This window comes from Triturus cristatus, chromosome 7, assembly GCF_964204655.1.
Source record: "Triturus cristatus chromosome 7, aTriCri1.1, whole genome shotgun sequence".
Lineage (NCBI taxonomy): Eukaryota > Metazoa > Chordata > Amphibia > Caudata > Salamandridae > Triturus > Triturus cristatus.
This window is the reverse complement of record NC_140590.1, coordinates 332,964,863-332,991,593: the sequence shown is the minus strand read 5'-3', so window position 1 is coordinate 332,991,593 and position 26,731 is coordinate 332,964,863. Positions and strand designations below refer to the sequence as shown.

The 26,731-nt window shown below is 44.7% G+C and overlaps 1 protein-coding gene across 4 annotated transcripts in view; it reads right to left on the bottom strand.

Moving 5' to 3' along the window:
* Positions 1 to 26,731, bottom strand: part of LOC146809607 (BAR/IMD domain-containing adapter protein 2-like) — a 331,432-nt gene that overhangs the window by 213,442 nt on the left and 91,259 nt on the right. For all 4 annotated transcript variants that reach the window (XR_014966465.1, XM_085616451.1, XM_085616452.1 and 1 more), the window contains one exon: positions 22,723 to 22,809. Coding sequence is in view for 3 of the 4 variants with exons in the window: in XM_085616451.1 (XP_085472577.1) it covers positions 22,723 to 22,809 (87 nt within the window). In the remaining variant the exon portion in view is untranslated. The remainder of the gene's footprint in view (positions 1 to 22,722; positions 22,810 to 26,731) is intronic.

Genomic DNA, 26,731 nt, shown 5'->3' with positions numbered 1-26,731 from the left:
AAGTAAATATAATCAAACAAAAAGAAACACAACAATGAGAAACTATATTTCTGTTTTAAGAAATCCTTCTTGTGTTGTATCCATCCGATTCTAAGCACGGCTAGATATTTTTTGGATGTGTTTTTACAAACTTTTCTTCAGGAATGTTCACATTTAGGACACTCTGAAGACATTTAAATAAAATTAACGATATTTGCCAGCGGAGTGTATTGAAAAATTTCCCCCCCCCCCCTTTTTAGCTTTTATTCTTTTGTTCACCCGGAACCTTACTGCATGTTAAACAAATATATGTTAAAAAATGAATTTTAGGTCTTGTGTCTGTAATGGGTCATTCAACATTTTAACAAGAGGACAAAGAGTACTCGGACTTTTACATAAATCTCTCCACATCTCTGAAGGGTATGGAACAGGGCCCCCAAAGGGACGGCCTTAATGCTGTCGCAAGCGCTAATGGTACATTTATGTAACAAGCTTTTACCTATAAATACGATGATTTAGTTTAGTTCTAAGAAGGGACAAGCTGGTTGTACTGATTTCGCTCTGAAAAAGAGTAATGAAAAGTCTGCATCAAGGGCGGTGGGGCATGTAAGGCATGAAAAGGAAGGGGAGGATGGTTTTTGGTGGCCTTGGTTGGAATGTGATTTGGAGGGGGCGTGAAGGGTAAGTGGGCAATTCTCTTTAAATGATTAATACTCAAAATGGCCCGAGGTGAGGATGGTAGATGAAATAAAGATGGATAATGTAATTTCTTTCTTAAGTGATGTGTTTATGAGGGAATGGATTCCTGAGGAGTTGGTTTTTGACAATGGTTTTCATTTGGTTCATAGAGGATGACGGAGCACTTGAAGGAACATGGCATAATAAACCACAGCAAAAGGAACAATTGATGGACAGAATGCAGAACAATGTCATACATTCACCCCAGTTTAGAGATCTGGGCCTAAATCCATCCTTCTTTTGTCCCCATGCCATTCCAGTTTGAACCCAGCCATATGCAAATCAATCTTGACCCTGCTCCCAATGGGGACGGTCCAGCCCAAACTGCCCAGCCAGGTCCTCCCTGGACTGCAAACAAGCATCTTAGGACCAGTTTTGGGGTTTCACCCCTCAAGCCAGGATAGCTTGACTCCAGTGGCATGCAGAGCACAGGACCCACATCTGGGAATACACGTCCCACTTGGGGTGACAAATGCAAAAAGAACAATCGATGGACAGAATGCAGAACAATGTCATACATTCACCCCCGTACAGAGATCTGGGCCTAAATCTATCGATTTTTTGCTCCCCCTGCTTTTCCAGTTTGAACTCAGCCATATGCAAATCAGTCTTGACCCTGCTCCCAATGGGAACAGTCCAGCCTGAGCTGCTTTGTTCGCCCTAAGTTGGCAGGGTATGCCCAGACATGGGTCCCTTGCTCACTTTGCCACTGGATTCAATTAGCCTGGCCGATATGGGGTGTTACCCCGAAACCGGTCCCAAGATGGTTGTTTCTGGTTCAGGGAAGACCTTGGCAGTTCCGGCTGGACTGTTCCCATGAGGCACAGGGTCAAGGCTGATTTGCATATAGTTGGGTCGGAACTGAGATGGCATAGTGAGCTAAAGAACGATGATGGAGTCAACCCAGATCTGTGACTGGGGGTGAGTGTCTGAAAAGTTTCAGCGCTCCGTCCATCATCTCGTTGTGTTTGCATGGTAAACCACAGGACAGGACAGCTTTCTACTAACCCTTGAAGAATTGTCTGGTTGAGAGATTTAACCAGCTGTTAAGTGAGTGTTTGCAAATGATCATGAAGAGTGGAGGGAATTGAAAGGAAAAACTGAGGAATATGCTGTACAGATACAGAATCCAGTCACAATCTGTTACAGGTCAGCCACCATTTGTGTTGTTGCGTGGAAGACAACCCAACACTGTAGTTTGACCATGGTAAATGTAAGCTGTCCAGTCACGTTTATCTCTTTCACACCTCACCAGACACTTCATTCAAGCCTCCCTTGGCTTCCTTACCTTTTGCACCAGGGATTAGCATCTGTCATTACAGACATTTCAAACAGCCCGAGTTCGGTGCGACTATTTCATACTATCCTAGTTTTCTGGTGTTTTTAATTTTGATTTTCCCATTATTAATTTAGGACTCCGTGTATCAGAAAGTAAAAACAAAACAAGCATTAGCAAAGCAAAGTGGTTTGATGCTTGCACTTGAGAGCTCAAAAGAAACAAGCATTGGCAAAGCCGATAGTTCTGGCGTTGGATACCAGCCTTTTGGCAATTCTTGTTTTGTCATAATTTTTGCAAAATGATATTGTTTAGGAAGCTGCTGGGCCTTCATCAATCTAAAAAAAACCTGACTATGGGAAACAATGTATTTTTTGCGCTTAAAAGAGCACACATTACCATAGAGCTCTCCAGCACTGAAGGGAACTACTTTCTGTCAATATGTGCTCATTATAAAAGAGTAGCATGCCGTAATTCATAGTGAAGTCAGCCAATGGCTGAAGTGGGCTGACACATTACTTATACATACTTGAGTGGGTGGAAAAAAATATGAACGTCAAAACCACAGTCAGATGGATGATGTGTGGCTGAAAATCCCTTTAAGTAATTATGTTATTCATATACTTTTAATAAAATCAGAAGGTCTTGGCTAGCAACGATTTAAACAACTAATTGTTCTACCAGCATCAAGAAAGCAAGAAAGAAATTCGAGAAAGAATTAAACAAAAATGAAAGAATGAAAGAAGGCAACAGAGAAAAAACGAAAGAAGACAAGAAAAAATAGAAAGAAGACGAAAGAAAAAATAAAGAACGAAAGAAAATGAAAGGAAAGAAGAAAGAAGGAAAGAAAAAGAGAGAAAGGGGAAAGAAAGAAAAAAGAAAGGAAGAAAGAAATAGAAAAAAGAAAGAAAGGAAGAAACACAAATGAAGAGAATGAAAGAAATCGAAACTAAAGAAGGAAAGAAAAAAGGAGTAAAAAATGAAAGAAGGGAAGAAAACAGTAGGACTAGAAGAAAGAAAGAAAGAAAAAAGGAAAGGAAAGATAAGAAATAGAGGAAGAAAGAAGGCACAAGAGAAAGAAAGAAGGAAAGAAAGAACAAAGAAACAAAGAAGGAAGGAAAGAAAATTGTGTTTCAAGTGCTGCAAATTAAAGACAATAAAGGCAGTTTTTTTCCCTGATCAAAGTTTATTAAAGAACCATTGGGGAAACAGAGTCCAGAATAAATGTGTTCTGAAGAATTGTGCATTTATGAATTCACATTGTATAATATTGAAACTTTCGGTTTGTGCACTGAATGCATATTAAAATGAGGATAACTTACAACAGAATAGTTTGAAATGGACTCACTCAGACAGATAAAGTAACACTTCAAAAGAAATTTACAACAGCATTAGCAGGAGACACAAACTGATACAGCTGGACTGTCCCCTGCGCTAGAAAGCATCATGCTATCTCACCAGGCTCTAAATACAAAGGCAGCATTAAAGTAATTATAAAGTAAAAACATTGGCAGTGAAGAAACTATCTTGTCTGTGGATGTGCTAAATGCAAAGGGCAGCAGCTCGGTGGTTCAACTTAGATGCTATGATTTTAATATATCAGGATTGAGATCTTGCCACTAGCTGCCACATTGCTGCTGACTACAAATACCGTCCCCTGGCCTGGTCCCCTGGCTCTGCTGTGGACCTCTCTTTCATTTCTGTCACAGGAAGTCAAACGTCACCCTCCTGTCCAGAGCTAATAATCTTCAATATAACAGCCACTGGCGACTCCTTTTCTGCACCAGCAACCACAATTGAAACAACCAAATACCTTTGGCAAAAGCCAAATCAGCCCACCTTTCTTTTCATAGGTTCTTGAAGATGCTCTTATTTAGAACCTGAGGTGCTGTATTATTTGGTCATTATGTCATAACCAAGACACCATTATTGGGTGAAGTGAGCTACTGCAGCCAATAATGACATGAGATGACACGGCATAACATGGAATAAAAGGCACTGGAAGAACAGGAAGGTTGTTGCTGTCATTCATCAGCTCAAAACTGTTTTAGTCTACATTGTTTGATCTTCAATCAATCAGTCATGATCTTGTGGGTGTTTTTGATGTAGTGCTAATATGCTGCCATGTGACTGCTTCAGAGCACCCTGAGACACTGTGGCTATAGAGAAATGACAAAAGCAAGTGGTATCCAGACAGTAACAGAGAAAAGAAATCCAACGGGGTGGGCAGCAAGAGTCTCTTCCTGGTGGCCCCTGAACACCCATGGCGACTTCTGAAAGACCTTTGTCGGGGTACTTTAGAACTATTCGTTCATTCAAAGACCTTGAATCAACAGGTTCCAATAGTGCGCATGGTGATCTGAGTACAAACTCCCTGGCCTGTAGTGAGATCCGCGCACAAGCGCTACAAGCATGCCTTGAGGGCGGCTCTAGCCTACTGCGGAGACGTGTGTCCATGCGGTGACGAGCAGACCTTTTAAGGGGGTTAAAAGTATTGACTACTGACCCCCTCTCTCCTGGGGTTGCGGTTGCCACCTTTAAAAGGGGGCCTCGAAGTAGGGTGACCAGACGTCCCGGTTTTCCCCGGACGGTCCCTGTTTTTAGAGAAGTGTCCCCGTGTCCCGACACTTCTCTCCAAGTGAGTCAAATGTCCCCGTTTTAGAACAGTGTCCGGGTTAAACACAGAAATGTCCCGGTTTTTTACTGTTCCGCGCGCATGCTCTGGTTTCACTGCGTGTGACTTCACTGTGGTGAGCGCCAGAGGCGCAACTAGAGCCAAATTTCGGGGGGGGCTAAGCAAAAATTTCGGGGGGGGGGGGCTGAATCTTTAAACAGGCAGAGTGGCGCTGATTTCGGGGGTGGGGGGGCTGAATCTAGGCAGAGTGGAGCTGCAGGGGCTCTTAGAAGGGGTGAAACAACAGCGAGGCCTCATTAAATGCAAATGGTCTTTTTAAAGACCTGTGAAGTGCTCTGGCATGCCCGGGAAGCGGTCTCATCCCGGGCTGCCACACATGAGGGGGGGGCAGGGGGGGGGCTGAAGCCCTTTGAGTTCAATGGGTGTTGCGCTCCTGGTGAGCGCTGTAGCAGGAAGGGAAATCCTTTGAAGAGAGACATTTTCTCTCGGGATTTCCCTTCTCTTTGTTCACGCAGCGTAACCTATGTCATCATGACGTGGCAGCCATCGGTCATTGCCTCCATCAGTCTGGCCTGACACCTTATCAAGAGAACACCTTCAGCCCTGCAGTGATCTTTGTTGCTCAAAAAGTTTGGTGCATGCCCGCCATGTTTCTGATGACCGCGCTCCAAACATATTTGTTTATTCGAAACAAACTTCTAAAGTGGAAGATTATTCTAAACAATACAAAAATGCCCCCACACCATGAGAGTTTTATATCTTGGTGTTGGGTATGATTATTTGTTTTTCTGTTTGTGACCACTAGTTTCTATTGGGCAGTGATGGACGGAAAGAAGGGCACATCATATTGTTCACTCGAAATAATTGAGACCGTCTGATGCCTTTACTCTAACTGCCCATACTCTGCTGGGCAGTCGAAGTGAAGAGGCAATGCCGTTGGAGCGCAGGCAGCCTACCCTAATCAAAATGGAGTGGGCAAGCAGAGGGTTTTGCAGACAAGGTAGTCAGTCAAGTTTCTGATGAAGTACCCTAACCGCAGGACTCTGAATTAGGCCCCTCAAGATCTTCCAAGATGTATAATTGCAAGTCTGATGACAATCTCTGTCATTATGTAGCCCACATGAGGTATGACAAAAACTAATATCGTCTGTAATGCTTCATCTCGGTCTGCGGAGGGAGCTGTCCTTGTAGTCCTTTTTCTATGTCTATGACAGCTGTCAAATAGTCCTACTTTTATGTCGATGGTTACGGCAAACCTTAGTCCTACTTCTATGTCTATGACCTGTCCCCGTTTTTTGTTTTGAGAATCTGGTCACCCTACCTCGAAGTGAACCCTAAAGTTTATAAGGTATATATCAACTTCCTGAGAGATCTCATTTCATCTAGGTGGAGTCTTGGCTGAGAGAGAGAGAGAGCCTGTGTGCGAAGGAATCACTACACAAAATCTACAAATCCTTTTTCATTCATTATTGCATTCATACTTTACTGATCAACTGGAAAGGGGGGGCTCTTGGCCCCCCCGCCTGCATGGCAGTGCGGCGACCTCTCCCGGACTTCTCGGTGGTGGGGCGTGTCCACTGGGGCGCGCCCTGCCACCGATTGGCTGACAACGTGACCCGGATGTCGTTAATCGACGTCCGGGTCGGAGGGGAGGGGGGCGGGCCACTGGGGGGATAAAGAGGCGGGGAGCGCCCAGGTGACCCCCTTGTTGCCTGGACGCTCCCCCACAACGGACGTGCCCCGGCGTTCGGGGCGTTAATTTTCTTTTGTTTCCCTGCAGGTTCGCGGTCGGGGATTTCATCGGTAAAGCAGTATATGCATCACCGGTGGCTGTCTACTACGTCGAAGTCATGGGCGAGGCGTTCTCTGGGCAGCGTGAGTACAGCGGAAGCAGGCCTGCGGTCTCTCTACGTGGTCGGCGGCGGGAGTTCCATGGGAGAGGCGCCTTAGATCGAGCTATTGGCTCAGTTAAGTATTGTTGTGGTGATCGGGCCCCTAGTGCACGGGTTCGATTCCTTGTGAAATGATTGGATGGGTTTCATTTCGCTGGTGGGAGGGGGCCGAGGCTCACTGCGGGTGGACAGGAGCGCGTAATTGAATGCTGTTGTGCACCGAGGGTGCTCATTGTTATATACGCGGAGGTTGCTGATCGCTAATGCTGTTGTTCTTCGTGGCGAATGCATGCTGCGTGATCGGGCACGATACAGCTGAGCCGAAAAGTATAATTGCACGGAAATGTTAGGAAGAATAACAAGCGGCAAAGATGATGGTTAATGACTAGGAGCTATGATGACTAGGAGCTATAGCTCAATTGTAAGTCTGGGGCCTGTGGTTATAAAGTGTCTCTCAGGACAAGGGTTCGGCTCCTGCAAACGCCGAAAAAATGTCATAAGCTGACAACATTTCGAACTCTTCCGAATGTTGTGGTGCGAACGGTTAGCACGTTCGCCTGCTTAACTTAATGGATGGTGATCCGAAGCACACCCGGGGAGGTTGTTTCAGGATTCGATTCGGGCGGGGAGGTGGTCCAACTCTGGTACTGGAAATTTGAGCTAGAGCCTCAAGGCGCGTCCATCCTGTGATTCTGGGCTAATTACGTAATCACCCCGTGCCATAGAAAATGTGCAATGAGAATGCGGTGTGCGCGCAGGAGCTACCCCAGGTTAGGACCTTCGGTCACACACCCGCGTCCATGTAGATATTACCCGTTTCAGTAGGGTTCAATTCCCATCAATTTTGTCAGTTGGATTATGCTGTTTTTAAAAGAATTAACACCTGGGGACGTGCGGCTTCACTGGGGAGATAGCTCGGGCGGTTAACGCGCCGAGAAAAAATTAAGACCAAATAAATGGGACATTCTTTGCCAATACGGCCCCGCACCCTCAGGCGAATAAGCAACAGATTAATTTTCCAATAATACGGCGGTCGGTAGCTACTTGTAAAACTGCACTTGCCAGACCATGTTTGATCGCGTTTGAAGCATGGAGTTGAGGTATGATGGCAAGCTTTCGTTAATGCGGGGAGGAGCGGCTTGAAGCGAGGGTTGCGAATTCATGGTTGGTGACTGGGAGAGGCATGGATGCCTGTGCGGTTGCTGGCCTGTGTGCGCTCAGGTGCGTTGTACGTCCTGCTGTGCTGGCGTCTGTGCGCGTTTGTGTGATTGTTGATGGGAACATGGGTCGTGGTGTTCTGAGCGAGTTCACGCTGTAATGGGAACTCACGCGTACCTCGTATTTGTTTGTTTGGTCATTTGCATTGATTTGGCGTCAGAGTCGCGGATTCCTGGTGCGTTCCGTGTTGTGGTGACTCCACTTCAAAGCGTAGTGGAGTATGGTGTGTGTCCCTTTCGCAACTTGGGGATGCTGGAGTCTGGACACTCGGGGGATGGGTGGGTAGCAACGTGCACACGTTCATGCGTTTGATACACCCAGCCATCTTGTTTCGGCCAATTTTCAAATTAAATACCATTTGGCCTGAGTCTGGCGGCAGGTTTGTGGTGATGCCATGCACTACACCCACAAAGTCTGTTGCATATGAATGGGGTGAGAAACAGTTGCGGGCACGGCTTCAAGGAGTTGTTTGTGCGACGTTGGGGGGGCCGTTGTGCTTCAGTTGAAACAAGCGCCGTGTGTAGGTGATGTTACTGCTCTAAACTCCGGTATGAGAATACAGCGCTAGTCGACCAGTATTGCGAGAAGTCTGTCTGGTAGGTGCAATGCCACTGGGGTGATTCTGACTAGCCAAACATGAACCTAGGTGAAGGGGCTTGTGAATCGTCTACTTCCCCCACATATTTTCAGTCCCCGTTTCTGTTGGTTATAGGTTTGGCCACTTTACCACTACTGATCAGTACTAATAGTGCATCGGCCCTCGGTATGAACTGGGACAATGATTGGTTTGCCATGAGTGGCATATGTGATGTACTGCTTTGCCCTACATTTCCTGACCATGTTTCGGTTGGCTATCGGTTTGGGTCACTTGACCACCAGTGAAATTGCTAATAGTGCATATGCACACGCCTTCCTTTTGGGGTGGTGCCTTACATATGAGGCCCCATAAGGTAGGCTCCAGGTACCCTCAATGACAGTGTATGGGATAGTAGTAATAGGGGCTAGCATGTGAAGGGCAGCTGGGTTTGTCAACATACAGTACAGTTCATATGTGCTCTGGGTTAGTGCATCGCAGCAGTGCTCGGCCTAGGGATGCCAATGATGTGGGCATAACATGAGTACTTGGCGGATGGGTAAAAATTGCTTGTGTAACACTCGGTTGGAGTGTTGTTGAAATAGGGAATTTATCAACAAGCAATAAGGTCAGCTTATGGATAGTCTAACAGTGGTTTGGCAGGGGACATACAGTGATATTATTGAATCCGTGCAAAGCACACATCGTGTACGTCTGCCCAATATGTGTTATATGCAGGTTAATGTTGGGTCTGCGACGCTGAGGGTTAAAGGCTGTGTTCCCTTTTTATGTCCTGGGGTACCTTGCTACAGAGAAATGGGATTGTGCTTGCTAACCTTATAAAAGTTTCTTTTAGGTCAAAATCAGGACGTCATATAAAAGAAACGGGAGGGGTCTCAGTGGGTAATTTTGGCAGCACTATTAATGATCTGCAGCTATATGCCACATTGAGTGGGTCCTGGGGGCTTAAGGGACTAACGTGTCCACTTTAGAGGCCCGTGTTTGAACTCATGTTCCGGGTTCATATCTCAATGGGTTCACTCAGTCTTTATCCTTCCGAGTTGATAAACTGAATACCATTGAGTTGGGTAACAATACACATCTGTAATTCAGCGCCAAGTTGCCCTCTGGTGAATGTGAGCTCTGCAAATCGGTACTGGAAGAAATTGAAGTTAACAGATAATACTGCGTAGAAGGCACTTCTCTATACCACAGCGCCTCACTATCTGTGTTCTCAAGGTAAAGCAACATCGTGGGCAGAGGCAAGAGGCCGTTAGATTCCACTGAGCAGTGCCGATAGGGCATATGCTCCCTATCTGGGGACAGGGATTGGTTTCTACCATGGGTGGCATATGGGATCTACTGGAAAAACCCTTAGAAAAGTGACAATGGGTGCCAGACACTCTCATTGGAAGTCACATGCATGTTCCTATGTCATAAGCGGTCATAAGTGTTCTTCAGGTAAAGCAACTGGAGCTATGCTCGGCGCGCTGGGAGTACCGGCTGTGGCGCCATTCTGGGTACCAGGTGGGTCGCCCAGCGGTGGCCAGCAGAATGGAGGACACGGGGACTGACCACCAATATTGGCTTTCTGGATCTCTTCCCGATATGGGTAGCGTTGATGGTCTGGCCGGAACACTTATGCAATCAATCCGTGGTGTTCTGGTCGGATAACATGACGGTTGTGGAATGCATAAACCAGCAGGGGGCACGCTGTCCATTCATACTCCGCTTACTGAAGGAGATTGTGTTGCAATGCTTAAAATGGAATGTGGTTTTCAGAGCCAAGCATGTCCCTGGCGTCCTCAATAATGCAGCTGACTCCCTTTCTCGCTTTAAAATGCAGGTTTTCAGGGAACATCTTCCTGCAGCAGATCCCCAGCCGGCGCAATTCCCGGCAGTACTTTGGCAGATTGGTGCCCCAGATTACAGGACCTCGTGGTTGCTAGCTTAGCCCCCAGGACCAAGACAGCTTACGAAGGGGCGTTTTTGTTTTACCGGGCTTTTTTGGGGCAGGAATGGGAGGCTAGGTGGGCCCAGGAGGACAGCTTTGCAGCTTACCTAGAATCGATGCACAGGGAAGGGCGCTCAGTGGTGACTGCGAACAGACATAGGGCGGCGGTCTCTTTCTTTGCGCAGGGTAAGGGTATGCGAGATCCCACTAACACCTTTCTGGTGCGCAAGGCCTTGAGGGGTTGGCGCCGTTTACAGGGTTACCGGGGCGATAGGAGAAGGCCCATTGGACTGGCACGGCTGACGGCCTTATTGGGGGCGCTGCACAGTGTTTGTAGCTCCCAGTGGGAGGTTATTTTGTTCAAGGCGGCGTTTTCCCTGGCCTTCTATGGGGCTTTGAGGGTTGGGGAGTTAGTTGCTGGGTCAAAAGCTGATAGAGTGGGCGGAATACGGTGGGCCGGTGTGGAGATCAGGGAGGACGTTATGAGAAGAACAATTCAGAGATCGAAAACTGATCAGGACTCTCGGGGTCACACCATAGTGCTCCACCGGGCGCGGGCCAACCCTTGCTGCCCGGTTTCTCACGTGGAGGCTTTCTGCAGGCAGCGGGAGGGCACGGCGGGGGACACACTGCTGTGTCACGCCGATGGTACACCACTGACCAGGTACCAGTTTAGGCGAGTCTTGGAGCTAACGGTCAGTCTGGCAGGTTTCGATCCAAGGGAATTCGGCACCCACTCATTTAGGATTGGGGCAGCAACTGAGGCAGTGGCGAGGGGTCTCTCAGTAGAGAATGTGAAGAAACTGGGGAGATGGTCGTCTGAACGTTACAAGAGTTATGTACGAGTTGACATGTTGTGACAGGATGGTGCTCACGCCCGGTATGTTTCTGGTTTATTGCAGTTTCTCAAACCTGTCACGCAGGGGAGGAACTCGTCACCGGGCGCCAACGATCGACATCGGCACAGCACGGAGGACACAAGAAATTGGTGATTTGGATTGTGGGCCACTCTTATGTTAAGCGTGCGGAACATGTTTTTCTTTCAGGAGACCGTAGGACGAGTGCAGCGCAAAAGGGGTTTGATATATCATTTTTCGGGAGGGGGGGTTTATGCCTCAGCCAGTTTTGGAATTTTTTCCAGGGACTCTTAGCTCAGCAGCGGCACCCCACGTCAGTGGTGATACTTCACCTGGGGGAGAATGATTTGGCAAAATTGGGGAGGCGCGTGCTTATTGAGGAGATCATTTCCACTGCGGGGTGGGTGGCCAGGGCTTGCCCGGGTTCCACAGTAGTTTGGCCTCAACTTATCCCTCGGTGGCAGTGGCGAGGGGGGGTCTCGGTCAGGGCGTTGAATCACTCGGTACGGAGGGTCAACACACAGTTGGACAAATTATTTCGGACCCCCCAGTTGCAGACGATTCCACATGGGTGTATCTGGGGCGAGCATTTTTACTTGAGGGACGGGGTGCACTTGACTGAGGCAGCGAACGTCTTGTGGTCTAATAATGTCTGGGCCTGGTTGGAGGGATTTGCAAAGTAAGCGCGCTCCTGGTTTAGGTCTAGGTAAAGGGGGAGGCCAGATCGTCGGTTAACAATGCTGGCCTGTGGCGGTAAGGTCATGACCGGTGAGCAACTATTTGAAGGTCTGAGGGGGCGGGCATCATCCTACGGAGGTGCCCGCCCAGGGGGAGGGGCCATTGGCCCCTCCTAGAACTTCAGGGGCAAGGTAACTGGTGCTTCAAAGGGGCGCGGGTTGGGGAGTCACGCTTTCCTTAGGCTGGTAGCCACCCCGCGCGCGCATACTCATGACGTCACCGGATGGCGCAGAGTAAGGGCCCTCCTTTAGTGGGTAAATGAAGTTCACGGCGTGGACCGGGTAATTACCGGGCCCGGCTGCGCATGCGCACACCTGTAGGGGAGGCGCAGCTAGTAGGACCTGACACCGGTTAGCGACCTTGCCATATGGCCCAGAAATGTTAGTATACAAAAATGCAGAGGAGGATGTTAGACTCGGTTAGGAAACAATCTGTATTAGAGTCTTTGTTAAGGATAGTCACTCACACCTGTTGACAATAATGTATCTAATGTCCTGCTGATTTTTGTATAACTGTTTATCATGCAAATTAAACATTTATTGTTTTTGAACTTAATAAATTCGGCCGGGGGGTCTCGCGACCTCCCGCCTTCCAAAGATACCATGTCTATGTGCTGTTTCCGGGGGTGGTGAGGTCATAGGGGGAGGGCGGTAGCCAGTCACTGACCATGTGGAAAGGGGGGGCTCTTGGCCCCCCCGCCTGCATGGCAGTGCGGCGACCTCTCCCGGACTTCTCGGTGGTGGGGCGTGTCCACTGGGGCGCGCCCTGCCACCGATTGGCTGACAACGTGACCCGGATGTCGTTAATCGACGTCCGGGTCGGAGGGGAGGGGAGGGGGGCGGGCCACTGGGGGGATAAAGAGGCGGGGAGCGCCCAGGTGACCCCCTTGTTGCCTGGACGCTCCCCCACAACGGACGTGCCCCGGCGTTCGGGGCGTTAATTTTCCCCACCCACCATCCCTGGAGTACTTGGTTGATGCGTTACTAGTCCGACTAGCGGACATTGGGCGCGGTAAACTGTTTTGAAATATTAGTTTCTGATGAGGTTTTCTTTTAGGACTTTTTCTCCCATTGTAGTGATCACTATTGTATTGTGAAGTTATGTTCTTGACTATGCTTTCTCGTAGGCCTTTTTCTCCCAAGGTAGTGAATGACACTGTATTATGTGTAACTGGTGCAGTCGTGTTTAGGCCTTTTCTTTCCTTTGTAGTTTTATGGTGTTATACATGACGTGTGATTTTAGTCAGTGTAGTTGTCCTTTAGAATTTTCTCCCATAGGTCGTCGTATTTATTAGGTATGGGGCATGCGGTAAGGTCATGACCGGTGAGCAACTATTTGAAGGTCTGAGGGGGCGGGCATCATCCTACGGAGGTGCCCGCCCAGGGGGAGGGGCCATTGGCCCCTCCTAGAACTTCAGGGGCAAGGTAACTGGTGCTTCAAAGGGGCGCGGGTTGGGGAGTCACGCTTTCCTTAGGCTGGTAGCCACCCCGCGCGCGCATACTCATGACGTCACCGGATGGCGCAGAGTAAGGGCCCTCCTTTAGTGGGTAAATGAAGTTCACGGCGTGGACCGGGTAATTACTGGGCCCGGCTGCGCATGCGCACACCTGTAGGGGAGCCGCAGCTAGTAGGACCTGACACCGGTTAGCGACCTTGCCATATGGCCCAGAAATGTTAGTATACAAAAATGCAGAGGAGGATGTTAGACTCGGTTAGGAAACAATCTGTATTAGAGTCTTTGTTAAGGATAGTCACTCACACCTGTTGACAATAATGTATCTAATGTCCTGCTGATTTTTGTATAACTGTTTATCATGCAAATTAAAAATGTATTGTTTTTGAACTTAATAAATACGTCCGGGCGGTCTCGCGACCTCCCGCCTTCCAAAGATACCATGTCTATGTGCTGTGTCCGGGGGTGGTGAGGTCATAGGGGAGGGCGGTAGCCAGTCACTGACCATGAGGGGTAAAGGTGGCTTGTTTAAGCCCGGATTAGTGCAGACCGGTCATTAAGGGGTGCGAGGCACTGAGATGCAGAAACGACGCAGTGCCCTTTGTAAATTGTAAGATGAGATGGGAGTTTACAAGATATCTGCTATTAATGACATTCAATGAATGCACGTGGTTCTGATTCTCTCTTGTTATTCTTATTCAGCATTTGTATAGCGCGCAGTCTTTACTAGCGTGGCACCGCAGCGCTATGGGGAGGGCTCGGAGCAGGAAGAGGAAGCTCTCTCCTTCCCTGTAGCAAGACATGATACATAAAGAGGTACATTCCTGCGGCGCCTGTGGAGAAAATAAGGTTCAATATTGTAAAAAAGAGGTGGTCCCGCCAAGGAGCTTACAATTTGAAGGACTAAATTGGTCTCTTACTTCAGCCCCAATTTCATGCTACTGTGCCTGACCCAAAAGGTCATGGGTGAGGGTCACCGCGCAATGAGACCTTGAATGGGACTAGCACAATACAAGGCCGGACAGTTCAGACGAGGTCTGGAGGTGTTATCCTCCATGTAATCCCATTGATAGGACTGTACCAAGCATGGCGGGTACTGTTTCTGGAGGGGAGGAGGTTTCTTGCGTGAAATTTGTCGCTCGGTGGAAGCACACAGATTTCCACAGGGGTAAGGCTTCATTAAACCTCGCCGGGTGCGGCGACGCCCCCATGCCACTGGCACTGGTTGGTTTTCATTTTGAGGTTTTGGTGGGGTTGTGGCAGAGTCCAGCGGTAGATAGTGAGTGCCTACAGAAGTGGGGCGTCCAGAGGAGGTTTTGGCCAGGGGGGTCGTTAGCAGAGAGGCTGGCGGCCCTGCTGGGGTACAGCTCGGGGCTCACAGCTCAGGACACACAGCTCGGGACTCACAGCTCGCTTCTAGCACGTTCCATATCCGCTGTGCTCCGCGTTCCCTCCCTTAATTAATGTATAGTAAGCAATGAGTCGGGAGAGCATGGCTTAGGCGTGGGGCAGGATGGCATGTGCTGTTTTGCTGAAGGATTGCAGGGGGTGGATTATAAAGCATCTCATGAGCTATTGCAGGAAGAAAACGAAAGGATGTTTTTCATTGATAAAGGGGCTGGGGGCTTTCTTAGGTGTTTGGGCATCGCCGGTCCCTGAAGAAAGACGAGCAGCGAGAGCCAGAGGAAGGATTCAGTAGCCTCTCTGTGATCTCCAGGCCAACAAGGGTGGATTGCTGTTAGTGGTAGTGGGGCTTTATTATCGCTGTCACGTGAGCCCATGTCATAATTACTGGCCAACAGGACTAAACATGCTTAGAACTGTATTTGTACTTTTCCCATTATTTGGACTGAAAGTCCCAGCACCCATATTTTAACCTGGAGACCCGGCACTGGTGACACAGGCGCAGTCGGCAGGCAGGGGGATCTACACATACATTCGGAATGGTAGGGAGGTGGGTAAGGCAATGAGCCAAGCTCTTATACTAGTCTTGTAATTTCATATCTGTCATATTTTTGATATTTTTATAACAGGGAGCGAGCGGCAGCGTCCACAGTGGTCCGGCTGCAACTTCCGGGGTGCGTTTAGAGTAGGTCTGAGTGGACTTCCACCCACACTCCTCTGCCTTCACTCTGTGGGCCTTCCCCCCCCCCCCCTCCTCCGTCACTCTTCTGGGTACCCAGGGTGAACCCCATTGTCTCCGCTCGGCCAACCTTCACAGCAGGAATGTGGCCTTCCTCCCTCCAACAATTCACTCACACCAGCAGGGCACAGGAGTCGACTTTAGAACACAAACTGCAAGTGTGCGACAGGGGTAGGGGGTATGGATGGGTTGGAAGTAAGGAGGAAGGGAGGGGGCACGTTTTACCTTGAGCCCAATATTACTCAACATCCATTGAGAACTGAAACCAAAATACAGGCCTTACGAGCACAACGCACTTTCGTCTTGCACCCTATGAACAACTCACACCAACAAACAGCAGTTTTCATGTATCCTGATGCGCAATAGGGACCAAACATCTCGTCACTATGGTTACAAATAAACGGAGAAAGACCCCAATGGAAGTTGAAGTAAAACAAACCAATTTCCCATGAAGATCTCCGTACCACACAGTCGGGTTGCAGCCTTTGATGCACGAGCCGCACCTTAAAATCAAGGCAGGACGTGTCTGAAAAACATTCCAACCCAATCAGTCGCCCTTCACGAGTTAGGAGAATTCAGAATTAAATACTTTGCATGCGTTCTGTATGTGACTTCTACTAGTTTGTTTGTGGTAAAAACTTAATGAGGTCAGATAATATATAAGCTTTAATGTGGGCTTTGTAAACCCTTTTAAGGAAATACAACTAATTGAAGTGTAATGATTTGTGTGTGCAGGAAATACGTATTTTACAAGTTCTTCTAAGATACCTTATATCACATATATGAGATTACATTTACTATTGACCTGATAACATACAGATAGTGAGCAGGTAGATAGGAACTGTGCTTTTCCTCCAGGAGGATTCATACAGGCAATTTTTGATTTTGTTTTCCAGGAAGGTAAGCATTCACACAGGAAAAGGGCACATATATGCCATAATTTGCAAGCACTATCACATTTTTTAACTTTAAATATCGATTTAAAACTATATTTTACACAAAAATAAATATTTCATCCAAATCCACATTTTATCTCCTAATTCCGTTGATTGTGTTGTTTTTTTAATTAAAGACTACACCTATTTTTTGCTTAGAAATTATTGTGATCACATTGCAATATCACTTTTTGCATTTTTGACTTATACATTCCCGTTATTTCGCTTTGATACCCCTACTTTTAAGGGGCATGGGAGGGGTACCTTCATAGATCATATTCTTGTTTCACGTACGTTGCAGATTTTTGTAGACTGTTTTTGTATTGTCTCCAGTGAATTTAGTGATCATAACCCTCTCACAATCTGTTTAAAATGTCCATGGTTTAAAAAAGGTAATAAGATCATCCATCAAGGTAGACTGGGCACAACTGATGGGAGGAGGCGGTTAAAATGGTCTATGGTCTCTGCGGATACTCTTTATAAGAATATTTCCACAGGGTGTGCAGAGGACATAAAAGTCTGTATTAATGATGGGTATGAAGCTAGGCTGGTCTTAGAGGCTTATCAAAATATTACGGAGAAGGTCTCAGTGTTGTTATCGGTCCCTAATAAAACTCGGGCTAACATTGCCCCAAGATGGTTCAGTCACGATTGCACCTTAGCTGCACGCAAACTGAGGGTTGCCTTGTCAGCAACTCCGAGGAATAGGGAGGTGATAAAACTCTGTAGAAAGGAATATAAGGCTATTATTGCTGCACGTAAGGAGTTTTTGAGGAAAGAGGCTTGGGAGGAACTGCTTGAGCCCTCCACCCTGAATAATAGTACCAAATTTTGGACTCTGGTGAAGAAACCCTTTCTCACAGAGGACCCCGGAGACGGACTTGTTTGTTGTATAACCAAAGAGGAATGGGAAAGTCATTTTAAAAGCCTGTACTATTCCGTGGCCGATGGAATTATGGTCACAGTTCCCCATGATAGGGATAATACTGCCATTATCTGTGATACAAAGGAGGTCCTGGCTGCTATAAGGGGTCTTACTGCAAATAAAGCGCCGGGTCCTGATGGGATCCCACCGGACCTTTATAAATCTGATCCAGACTTCTGGGCTCCGATCTTGGCTGCTGTTCTTAACGCTGCGGCCTTAGTGGGCTGTCCCGGAACTTGGGGCTTGTCAACTATAGTTCCTGTCTTTAAGAAGGGAGATAGGGGAAGTGCCCTTTGTTATCGACCAATTTCCCTCATCGATTCGATGGTCAAGATCATGGGGAGAGTTATACTTCAACGTCTAACAAGTTGGACGAATGAAAATAACATTATGTCTACCTCCCAATACGGTTTCTGCGAAGGGCGCTCCACTATAACCCAGTGCCTCAATTTGTTTCTTAGTCTGAATAAATATACTGTTGTACAGAAGGGAACAATTCACCTTGCCTTCATGGATCTGTCCTCAGCCTTTGACTGTGTCAACAGAGGGAGGCTGTGGCGGACCATGAAGGATAAAGGCATTGATGGGGGGATTGTGGAGTTCCTAGCGGATTTGCATAAAGATACAAGAGTAAATGTGAGGTTTTCATCGACCGGGGAAACTACAGGAAATTTTAGTATTAACAAAGGAGTGCGACAGGGATGTATTCTGGCCCCCTTTCTTTTTAACTTTTACATAAATGACTTAGAGGCTGATTTACTAGAGGTAAAATCAGATTGCCCTAGAGCCGGGGTAAGGGGTATTCCTGTACTTTTATATGCCGACGATGCGGTCTTAATTTCACGAACAGAATTGGGTCTACAGGCACTTTTGAACGCTTTTAACAAATTTATGTCTGATAGGGACCTTATGGTCAATAATTCAAAATCCTATATAATGCATGTTGGCCGTCAACCTACAAAGAAGTTCATTTTTAAACTAAATGATGTTTTGATCCCCATCACCCAGACATTTTCTTATCTTGGTGTCCTATTTGACACTAAGCTCAGATGGGTCCCACACTTGGCTAAGAAAAAGGGGGAAATGATTAGAGTTAATGCCTCCATTTTCAATTTCGCATCTAAATTGGGGAAAAAGCCAAATGTGGCCATGATGAAATTATATAATGCCAAAACCATTGCCACTGCAGCATATGGCAGCGAGATATGGGGCTACATAAATGGCGAACAATTACAAATTGTTGAAAATAACTTTTTAAAGCGTCTGTTATGTGTCCCAGCCAGCACATCGAATCTAATTGTACATGAAGAACTTGGCTGCCCGTATCTATCCGGCACTGTTGGATTGAAACCATTGTTATGCTGGTTAAAATTATGGTCAAACGTTGAGATTCCCTTAACACATTTGATAGTGGAAGACCTCGTATCACTTGATCATGCAATGTGTGTACCTTGGCTTAAATATTTAAAGTCCCAATTTCAGAGGCTGGGTCGCCTGAATCTGTTTGTGAATCCCAGGGATATAGTTAAAGGTGATGTTATAGCAATTAAGAGAGCTTTTATTTTGGATTGTAATGCTCTTAGAGATGAAGTCGAGCTTTTGAAACCTAATGTTAGAAAGTATATCATGCTGAGTACCTGTGATACCATGGAAAAGTATCTAACATGCTCCTTTACCTCTCATGAGAAATTTTTGTTGACCCGTTTTAGGTTTAACATCTTCCATCATCTTTTAATTAGACCTAAGTCGGACATTTTTAGGAAACCTGCAGCACCCTGTGGCTGCGACGGGAAGTCTCCACAGGACCTGCTGCATTTTATGTTTTTATGTACTTTTTATGAATATCCCCGCAGGCGTTATCTTGTCACACTTTTAAAGAAATTAAATTTTAAACAAATTAGACCTGCCCTTATGTACCTACAGCTGTTGCACCCGGATAGTGTTCTCCAGGTGCTAGAATTCCTAAAACTGGTTATGAGACTAAGAAAATGTTTAGATGAGTAACCGTAAATTATTATGTAGCATCCGCAGCCCAATGCATTAACGCACTTTTTCTGTATTGATTTTGAATATGCACGCTTTTAGAAATTTTATGCGTTGTATGTATTCGTGATTGGCTTTGTGATTAATCTGTGATCTTGTGATGTTTTAACATGTATTGCTGTTTCTTGTGTACTTTTGTAGATTGAAATATATCCGAAATAAAGTCAATATATATATATATATATAGTTTGTTTGTGGTAAAAACTTAATGAGGTCAGATAATGTATAAGCTTTAATTTGGGCTTTGTAAACCCTTTTAAGGAAATACAACTAATTGAAGTGTAATGATTTGTGTGTGCAGGAAATACGTATTTTACAAGTTCTTCTAAGATACCTTATATCACATATATGAGATTACATTTACTATTGACCTGATAACATACAGATAGTGAGCAGGTAGATAGGAACTGTGCTTTTCCTCCAGGAGGATTCATACAGGCAATTTTTGATTTTGTTTTCCAGGGAGGTAAGCATTCACACAGGAAAAGGGCACATATATGCCATAATTTGCAAGCACTATCACATTTTTTAACTTTAAATATCGATTTAAAACTATATTTTACACAAAAATAAATATTTCATCCAAATCCACATTTTATCTCCTAATTCCGTTGATTGTGTTGTTTTTTTAATTAAAGACTACACCTATTTTTTGCTTAGAAATTATTGTGATCACATTGCAATATCACTTTTTGCATTTTTGACTTATACATTCATTGTGTTTACCACAATTTATAAATGTTTGCAAGTTGCTACACCAAATTATTTTGTTTCTTTTATAATTTAGCCCACAATTTATGCTACACCAAAATGAGTATTATCCTAATGGCACACCAGTTCTTAATCTCAGTCTTTGATTAGTTTGCTTGTTATTTAAACGTATTTTTCTACAAATTATTTTATCAAGGCAAACAAGTGGCAACTAACAAAAGGCTGGAATCAGAAGTAGAGATTAGAAGGGACATACGAAAATGCAAGAATAACAAGAGAAATTGATACTTTGCATACAAACATAGAGCTACACGTAGAATATTCAGGAGCACATCATAATTTTATATTCTACAACTTTACACTGTTAAAACCATACAATATATGCAGACCTTCTTTACAGCCTTCAAGGTTTGGGCCATTTTCATAAACTCTGAAATAGGCTTTAAGTCATCTTTTTAGATTTATTAATTTCACTACATCATATTGTGTTCCACCAAAAATAGACATTGTAATTCTTTAGGCCAATTACAAACAACTTATGTAACCAGTGGCGGCTCACTTCGTCGTATGTCCGAGTTTACTACCCCTCCACCCTGCCCCTCCCACACCCCACCGCCCTACAGCACGCCCTATGCAAGCCGCCACTGTATGTAACAATCTTAGTATATTGGGTGTAAAATTGCTAATAGAAATACCAATCTAAAAACTTAATGAACCTTTTGGAAGTGGTAAAACACGTTTTGTAATTCCTGTAACCTAGCCGATTCTTCCAAGGATATACAGGAAATACTTCTGCCTTTCAAAATAAGAACCTTGCTCCTAATGAAGAGAACAAGCAGGATTCCTTGTCTTCCCCCACACAAGACATACATTTTGGCAAAGACCTTGCATAAAAAGCCGCACAAGAAAGTCGAAGCACAGAGACTAATCATAACAACGAGGGCATATACCTGTCCTTAGCCAATCCACCAGTTTCCTGTGAAATCTTTAATTCATAAAAATGTCCACTGGAAAAATATGACCTACTGTTTTGTGCAGAAATACATTGTAGATAATATGCAGTTCTATGTTTTGAAGGCACAATTCTCCCCACACATTCCACTTCATTATTTATTGGTGAAGAAAATGCAAAGCAACATAACAACTGATAGTAAATAACTGAAGGTTGAAATTGGACTGTATGAGATGTAAATGTGACATACAAACTCATTTGCTGCATTTGGACATACAGGGACCTATTCACAAAGGTCAGTTTACATGTGAATAAATCTCCAAATGTAAATTTACTGTTAAGTTTTGGAGTAAATGTACTACTTTTTGATACTGACCATTTCCAAGTGTAAATTTACTACAAAGTATTGACTAACATGGACCCCTGAAGCCAGGAGTTGGAGCAACATTAACAAATGTTAAGTTACTACTAGTGACTTTTCACATGTAGGTGGAGGTCTTTGCCATCAGGGCGGCTATCGCTTGATGGTAAAATATAGGGAAAATGTAATAAGATTTTAAACTTTAAAAAGAAATTAGTAAAATTATTTTCATGTTAAATATTAATATAAATGAATTTTATATATTTATTTTGAATATAGAGCAAATACAAAAGCTATAGCACTATTACCTTATTTCTGAATTAAATAATCAATTTAAATAAATGAAATCAAATTCAGATAAAATAATTTTTAAAGGTTTCTAAAACATTATCACCTAAAGTATAATGGTTATATTTATTTAGTGTGCATTAAAAATTCTAAAAGCTGTGTATAGAAGCCATCTATTTAAATTAACTATTAAAAATAGTTACATTTATTTTTACATTAAAAATAGGTTAAACAATTTAAAATATTATAATATTCACCTTTTTTATATACTTTTTATTTATATATATTTACAAAAATGAAATAAAATAATTCATTTTAACATTGTTCCCTATGTGGCTCTATTTTACGACCCAGCCTCCATTATTTTCTGTGAAAGTGTGTTGCAGTACCAGTGGTTGGCCATGAGTGGTGCTGCGCTTTCTCCTGGCTTGAGTATTTGTACATTTACCACTGTTCTGTTTTGGGTCCTTATTAGCTGTAGTAACTTTAGCAGTGTAGCTAGTGAATATGGGCTTACTCTTTTGTGGGTGGGTGCGTGTCCCTTCCTAAGTACTTTATTAGTTGTCTGTAATCCCTTTTGAGTCCTTCCTGAACCCCTCCCATTTTATAGGAAGTAATCCCTATTTTCTAGTCACTTCCCTGTCTCTCTCAAATTTACTACTAAAATGTAGATTTATGTTTGTGGAGATCTCTGCAGTCGGGGTGGACATCTCCAGCTATAAAACAGGAGAGGCAGGTGAAGCGCATTTTGTACATGAGTACTACTGTTATAGTGCTATAAAAACATACTTCAAAATGCAGTTTGTGAATAGGCCCATAGTGCATACTTCAGCTGTTTTGAAACAATTCAAAAAGTTATTTAATCCTCAACTTGGAGATGCTACAAGATAATCAGGTCTGGAGCCAACGACATACTCAAAAGAATGTCTAACACATCTCCACTGCTCTATATCAACACTGTGTCTTTTTCAGGTAAACAACAAAGCATGTTTACAGCCCAAGCATGAAAAATATGGTGTACCAAGGAGGCTTCAGGAGATTATAACTCACCAAGCTCTTTCGAACCTTGGCTGTCGCTGGCCAACTCTCCAAGTTTCACGAGGGCATCAAAGTAACCTTTCGCTGCCATTGTGACTCCTAGAAGAGAAGATCTTTTTGGTTAGGTTGGAACGACTTCCAGCTAACATCTCAAAACATGCTAAACAACCAAGCCTTATTTCAAGACGAACCTTGATGTTTGACTGCCATTAACTATAAGATCTTAGCTGATCAGAAAAAACAATGTCTACTGAAAAAATATGCTTTTATTCTCCTTCCTTTCAAAACATCTACTAGTGTTTATCTACAGTTCCTGTCTGTATATCCTATATTTTTTTAAACTGGAGCAGTGCAATTTTGACAAGAGATCTGAAGGTTTAGAATCCTCAAAGTTGATATCAGTTCTCTTACATTAAAAATGAATCTTAAGATTGCCAAGTGCCTTCAAGTCATCAGGACACCATACCGAGTCCCAGCTTTCTTTTAATAAACTACTACACTGCAGACTGTTATTAACTGGTTCAATTGAGGTGAACCAAGCCTACAACACTCAGAAGGGATTGGGCCAGTCTTGACTGGAACTTGGTGTTCATTTGATAAACTGACTGAATCCTTCAACATAATCTATAAATTGGTAAATGATGCCTAGAAGCTAGCTTTTCCAAACCATAGAACCATGCAGAGCTGTTTTAATTTGGCTGTATTGATGGAAAGAGAGAGGAGGAAGCAGTGCTTAATTTGTAAAATATGAAGTGCAGGTGCTCCAATCTTTATCGGAGGCCACACCCATTTCTCTGGCTCCACCCACTTCGTCCACCGGCTACACCCACTTCCTGTATTAGCTCCACCCACATCCTCAACTGGCACTGCGAAAAGTCAGATGAATTTCAGCAAGGGAGCCTTCCTCATAATAAAGTTTTGATAGGAGGTTTCCCTGCCCTGAGAACATTTTGAAAAAGATTCAATCAAAAGTGCATTTAAAGCACAAATTTGGAATAAATTATCGGAAATCACTAATGCATTGAAAAGGGACAATTCCAGTGCTCTATGTGCTGATTTGGGGAAAAGGACAATACTGGGGTAGGGTATGCCCATTTTAATAGAGTCTATGCAGTGACTGAGTCTATGACATCAAAGATACAACTTTTACATAGCTTATGTGAAGAAATAAACCAAAGTGTTGTGAAAACACTAGTCAAAACAGATCAGCTGAATAAAATCATGAAATGCACTTGATTGAGTCACTTTGTCACTTCCGGTGGCCGAAGGGGTTTGGGATTCATAAATAGAGTTAGTATTCCGTTAAAGCGATTACTATTAGAGAAACAATTTAAAAAGATGATAAACAATTGGACTTATTATAACGTACTCCCTGGAGCTATACTACTCTCCCCCTCCACTGCCCTTAACCCCACGCCTTTGTCATATGATGTATTTTAACTGGATATGCCAGCGTGATTGTCGAAAAATCTGAAAGTCACACCCCAAATCTTTTTAAACAAGATTCTAATAATTCACAATGCTTGCAGCACTGCTGCCATAGATGGGCTGCGGTACTCCACTGCTGACAATTCACCCAGGAGTATGGTAATGTGTGTTGCTGCTGTAAGACGTCAGTGCCTTCACTCCATTGCTGACCATCCCTCCATGGCCTCTATGAACGCTCTAGAGGGGTTGCTGCTTCCCATTGCTGGGTGGGTCCCCAGGTCTCGAGTAACGTTTCTTAGCACAGAGGGGCTGGTGCATTGATCCCATTGCTGACTGTACCCCAGGGCTGTGGTGATGCCAGTGGTCGAAGTGGGGGGAAAAAAGTGGGGAACTGTGGGCGGGGAATCAGAGGGTGGGAATAACCCAGGATTGGATCAGATGTGGCCGAAAGAGCAAAATATACCAATTCTTTGTATTTGTTTCCCATTTCACTAACCGGTTACAGCTTATTACGTTATTTAATTCAACCAATAGATACACATATTTATTTGGTTTAATATGAGTTATTGATATTAAAATACATTCACAAAGTGGAATATGTTTCCAATCACATAACATCCCAAATACACTGAAAAGTGGAATCACAAGCCATTTGTCTCTGAGCAATGGAGTTTCTGTCATCAGCACTTCTCCTCCTTTTTTCCACAAGAGCAATTCCAACATGAATGGCAAAATATCCTAGTTTGCAAATGTTTTCCACATATTTATGGCTTTGCCATATTTGCCACATAATGCATCATCTGCTGCTTAATCTGACGATTTTAACTAATAAATTGTTTTAAGCTCAAACGGATCAAAAGTTACTAAAAAATGTGACGTGCTGCTGTGAAGTGGAGGGCCCTTTGCAAAGGTTGATTGCTCACCTTTCTCACTGCTGCATTTGTATGTTATACTGGTACTAATAAGGAAAAAAATTTGCAGAGACTGTTAGCTGTTAGACTGTAAAAATGTCCTAATAATAAAATATCAGAAAATGTACAGTCCCATTAATACCAGTGTGGATTGTGGTGGACAGGCCCTCAAGACTAACCCACACCTGCCACCGCTAGGGTCCACCTGCTGGTGCTAGGACACCAGGGCTTCTAAGGTCTTGCGGGGCCTTCTAAAGTCTAGCATGGGAATGGGATCCCTCAGTAGAGTGGTCTGGTGGACTGGTCATGAAGGCTGAACCTGGTTCCCCAGTTCCAAATTCGGCAGCTCTGACTATGGTGCCACATCCTCTCCCCCACTGAACACCATACCGTCCCACTGAGCAAAACTCGCACTGCCTTCAGCTACAACCCAACTGTGCCCCGCTATAAACACCTAAATGTGACTCAATTCAAATTACGTACTAGACAAGAGCAATATACTGCCTAAAAAGAAAATAATATCATCATGGAAAACGCAAACACTCATAGGCAGGCAGCTAGATTAAGTAAAGCAGGTGCGGATAAGGAGGAACAACATGGTTACCTTAACGCTTTTACGCTCATTGTTCAGAAATGAGTGAATGCTTTTGCCTGACAAGTTATGGACATGACTACAGGGCCCAGAAGGGACCCGTTTCAATGCCCATTGCTTATATCCTTACAATACGTAAGCAGTATGGTGAACACACAGCCCCTGTTTTGTTTTCCAATCCACCCATCAAGCAGGCATTTCAGTACCTCCAGGAATGGTGCACTTTCCCACCCAGGGAAAACAATGGTGTTCAAAGAGAGACAATAACATAGAAGTAGTGCTTACTGGCAAACACTGTAAAGTGGCGCTAATGTGTTTGGGTGTGAAGAAAATCACTCTGGCCACTTTGCGACCGCTCTGTGTTGCTGTGGTTATTTATTTTTCATATTTTGAATGTTTTATTTCTCTCCATCTCGAGGCTGCACTTTGAAATTGAAAATTTCAGAAAAAGACCACGTTTCCAGCAGAAGTGTTTTTTCTTTTTTTGGACCCATTTCAAAAGGGAACAAATAAACGAAAGGAGGAAAGACAGGGTAATACCAGTTTCTTGAAGTCACGGTTTTCAGTGAGTGAGGTGGAGCGAGACAGAAACAGAGGGAAGAAGAGGAAGAAGGGGGGGCAGCTGCCAGTGGCAGAGCAGAAGTGGACACTGTCATAGTATTCTCTGGGCCAGAAAGAAAAGACAGAGTCCATTTCCTTCTCTGCTCACCCCGCCCCTACCCGAACGCCAAGCCTTATCTATAGGCCTTGATGATTTCTGGCGTCCTGGGACGCATCTTTCAAATGAAAAAGCAGGGGAACGGAACCTAATCAATTAAAGAAGTAGGGGCACGCCGTGCCCTGACGATCCCGCCCACTTCGACCGCTGGGTGATGCTCGGTGCCCGTATTTGCCTTCGAAATTATAAAAATGCAGGTGTCCCGGGCTCAGTGACTCTTCGTACCCGTCACACTACTGAGTCTCAAAGGAGGGTGAAATCAGGGGCTTTTGGCGGGGGTGGGTCGTGAATGTCAACAGAAGGGACCCTGTTTTTGGAGGATGAGGAAGATTTACAGAGCTGGTGAGCCGATCAGATTCCGTGGGAAGCATT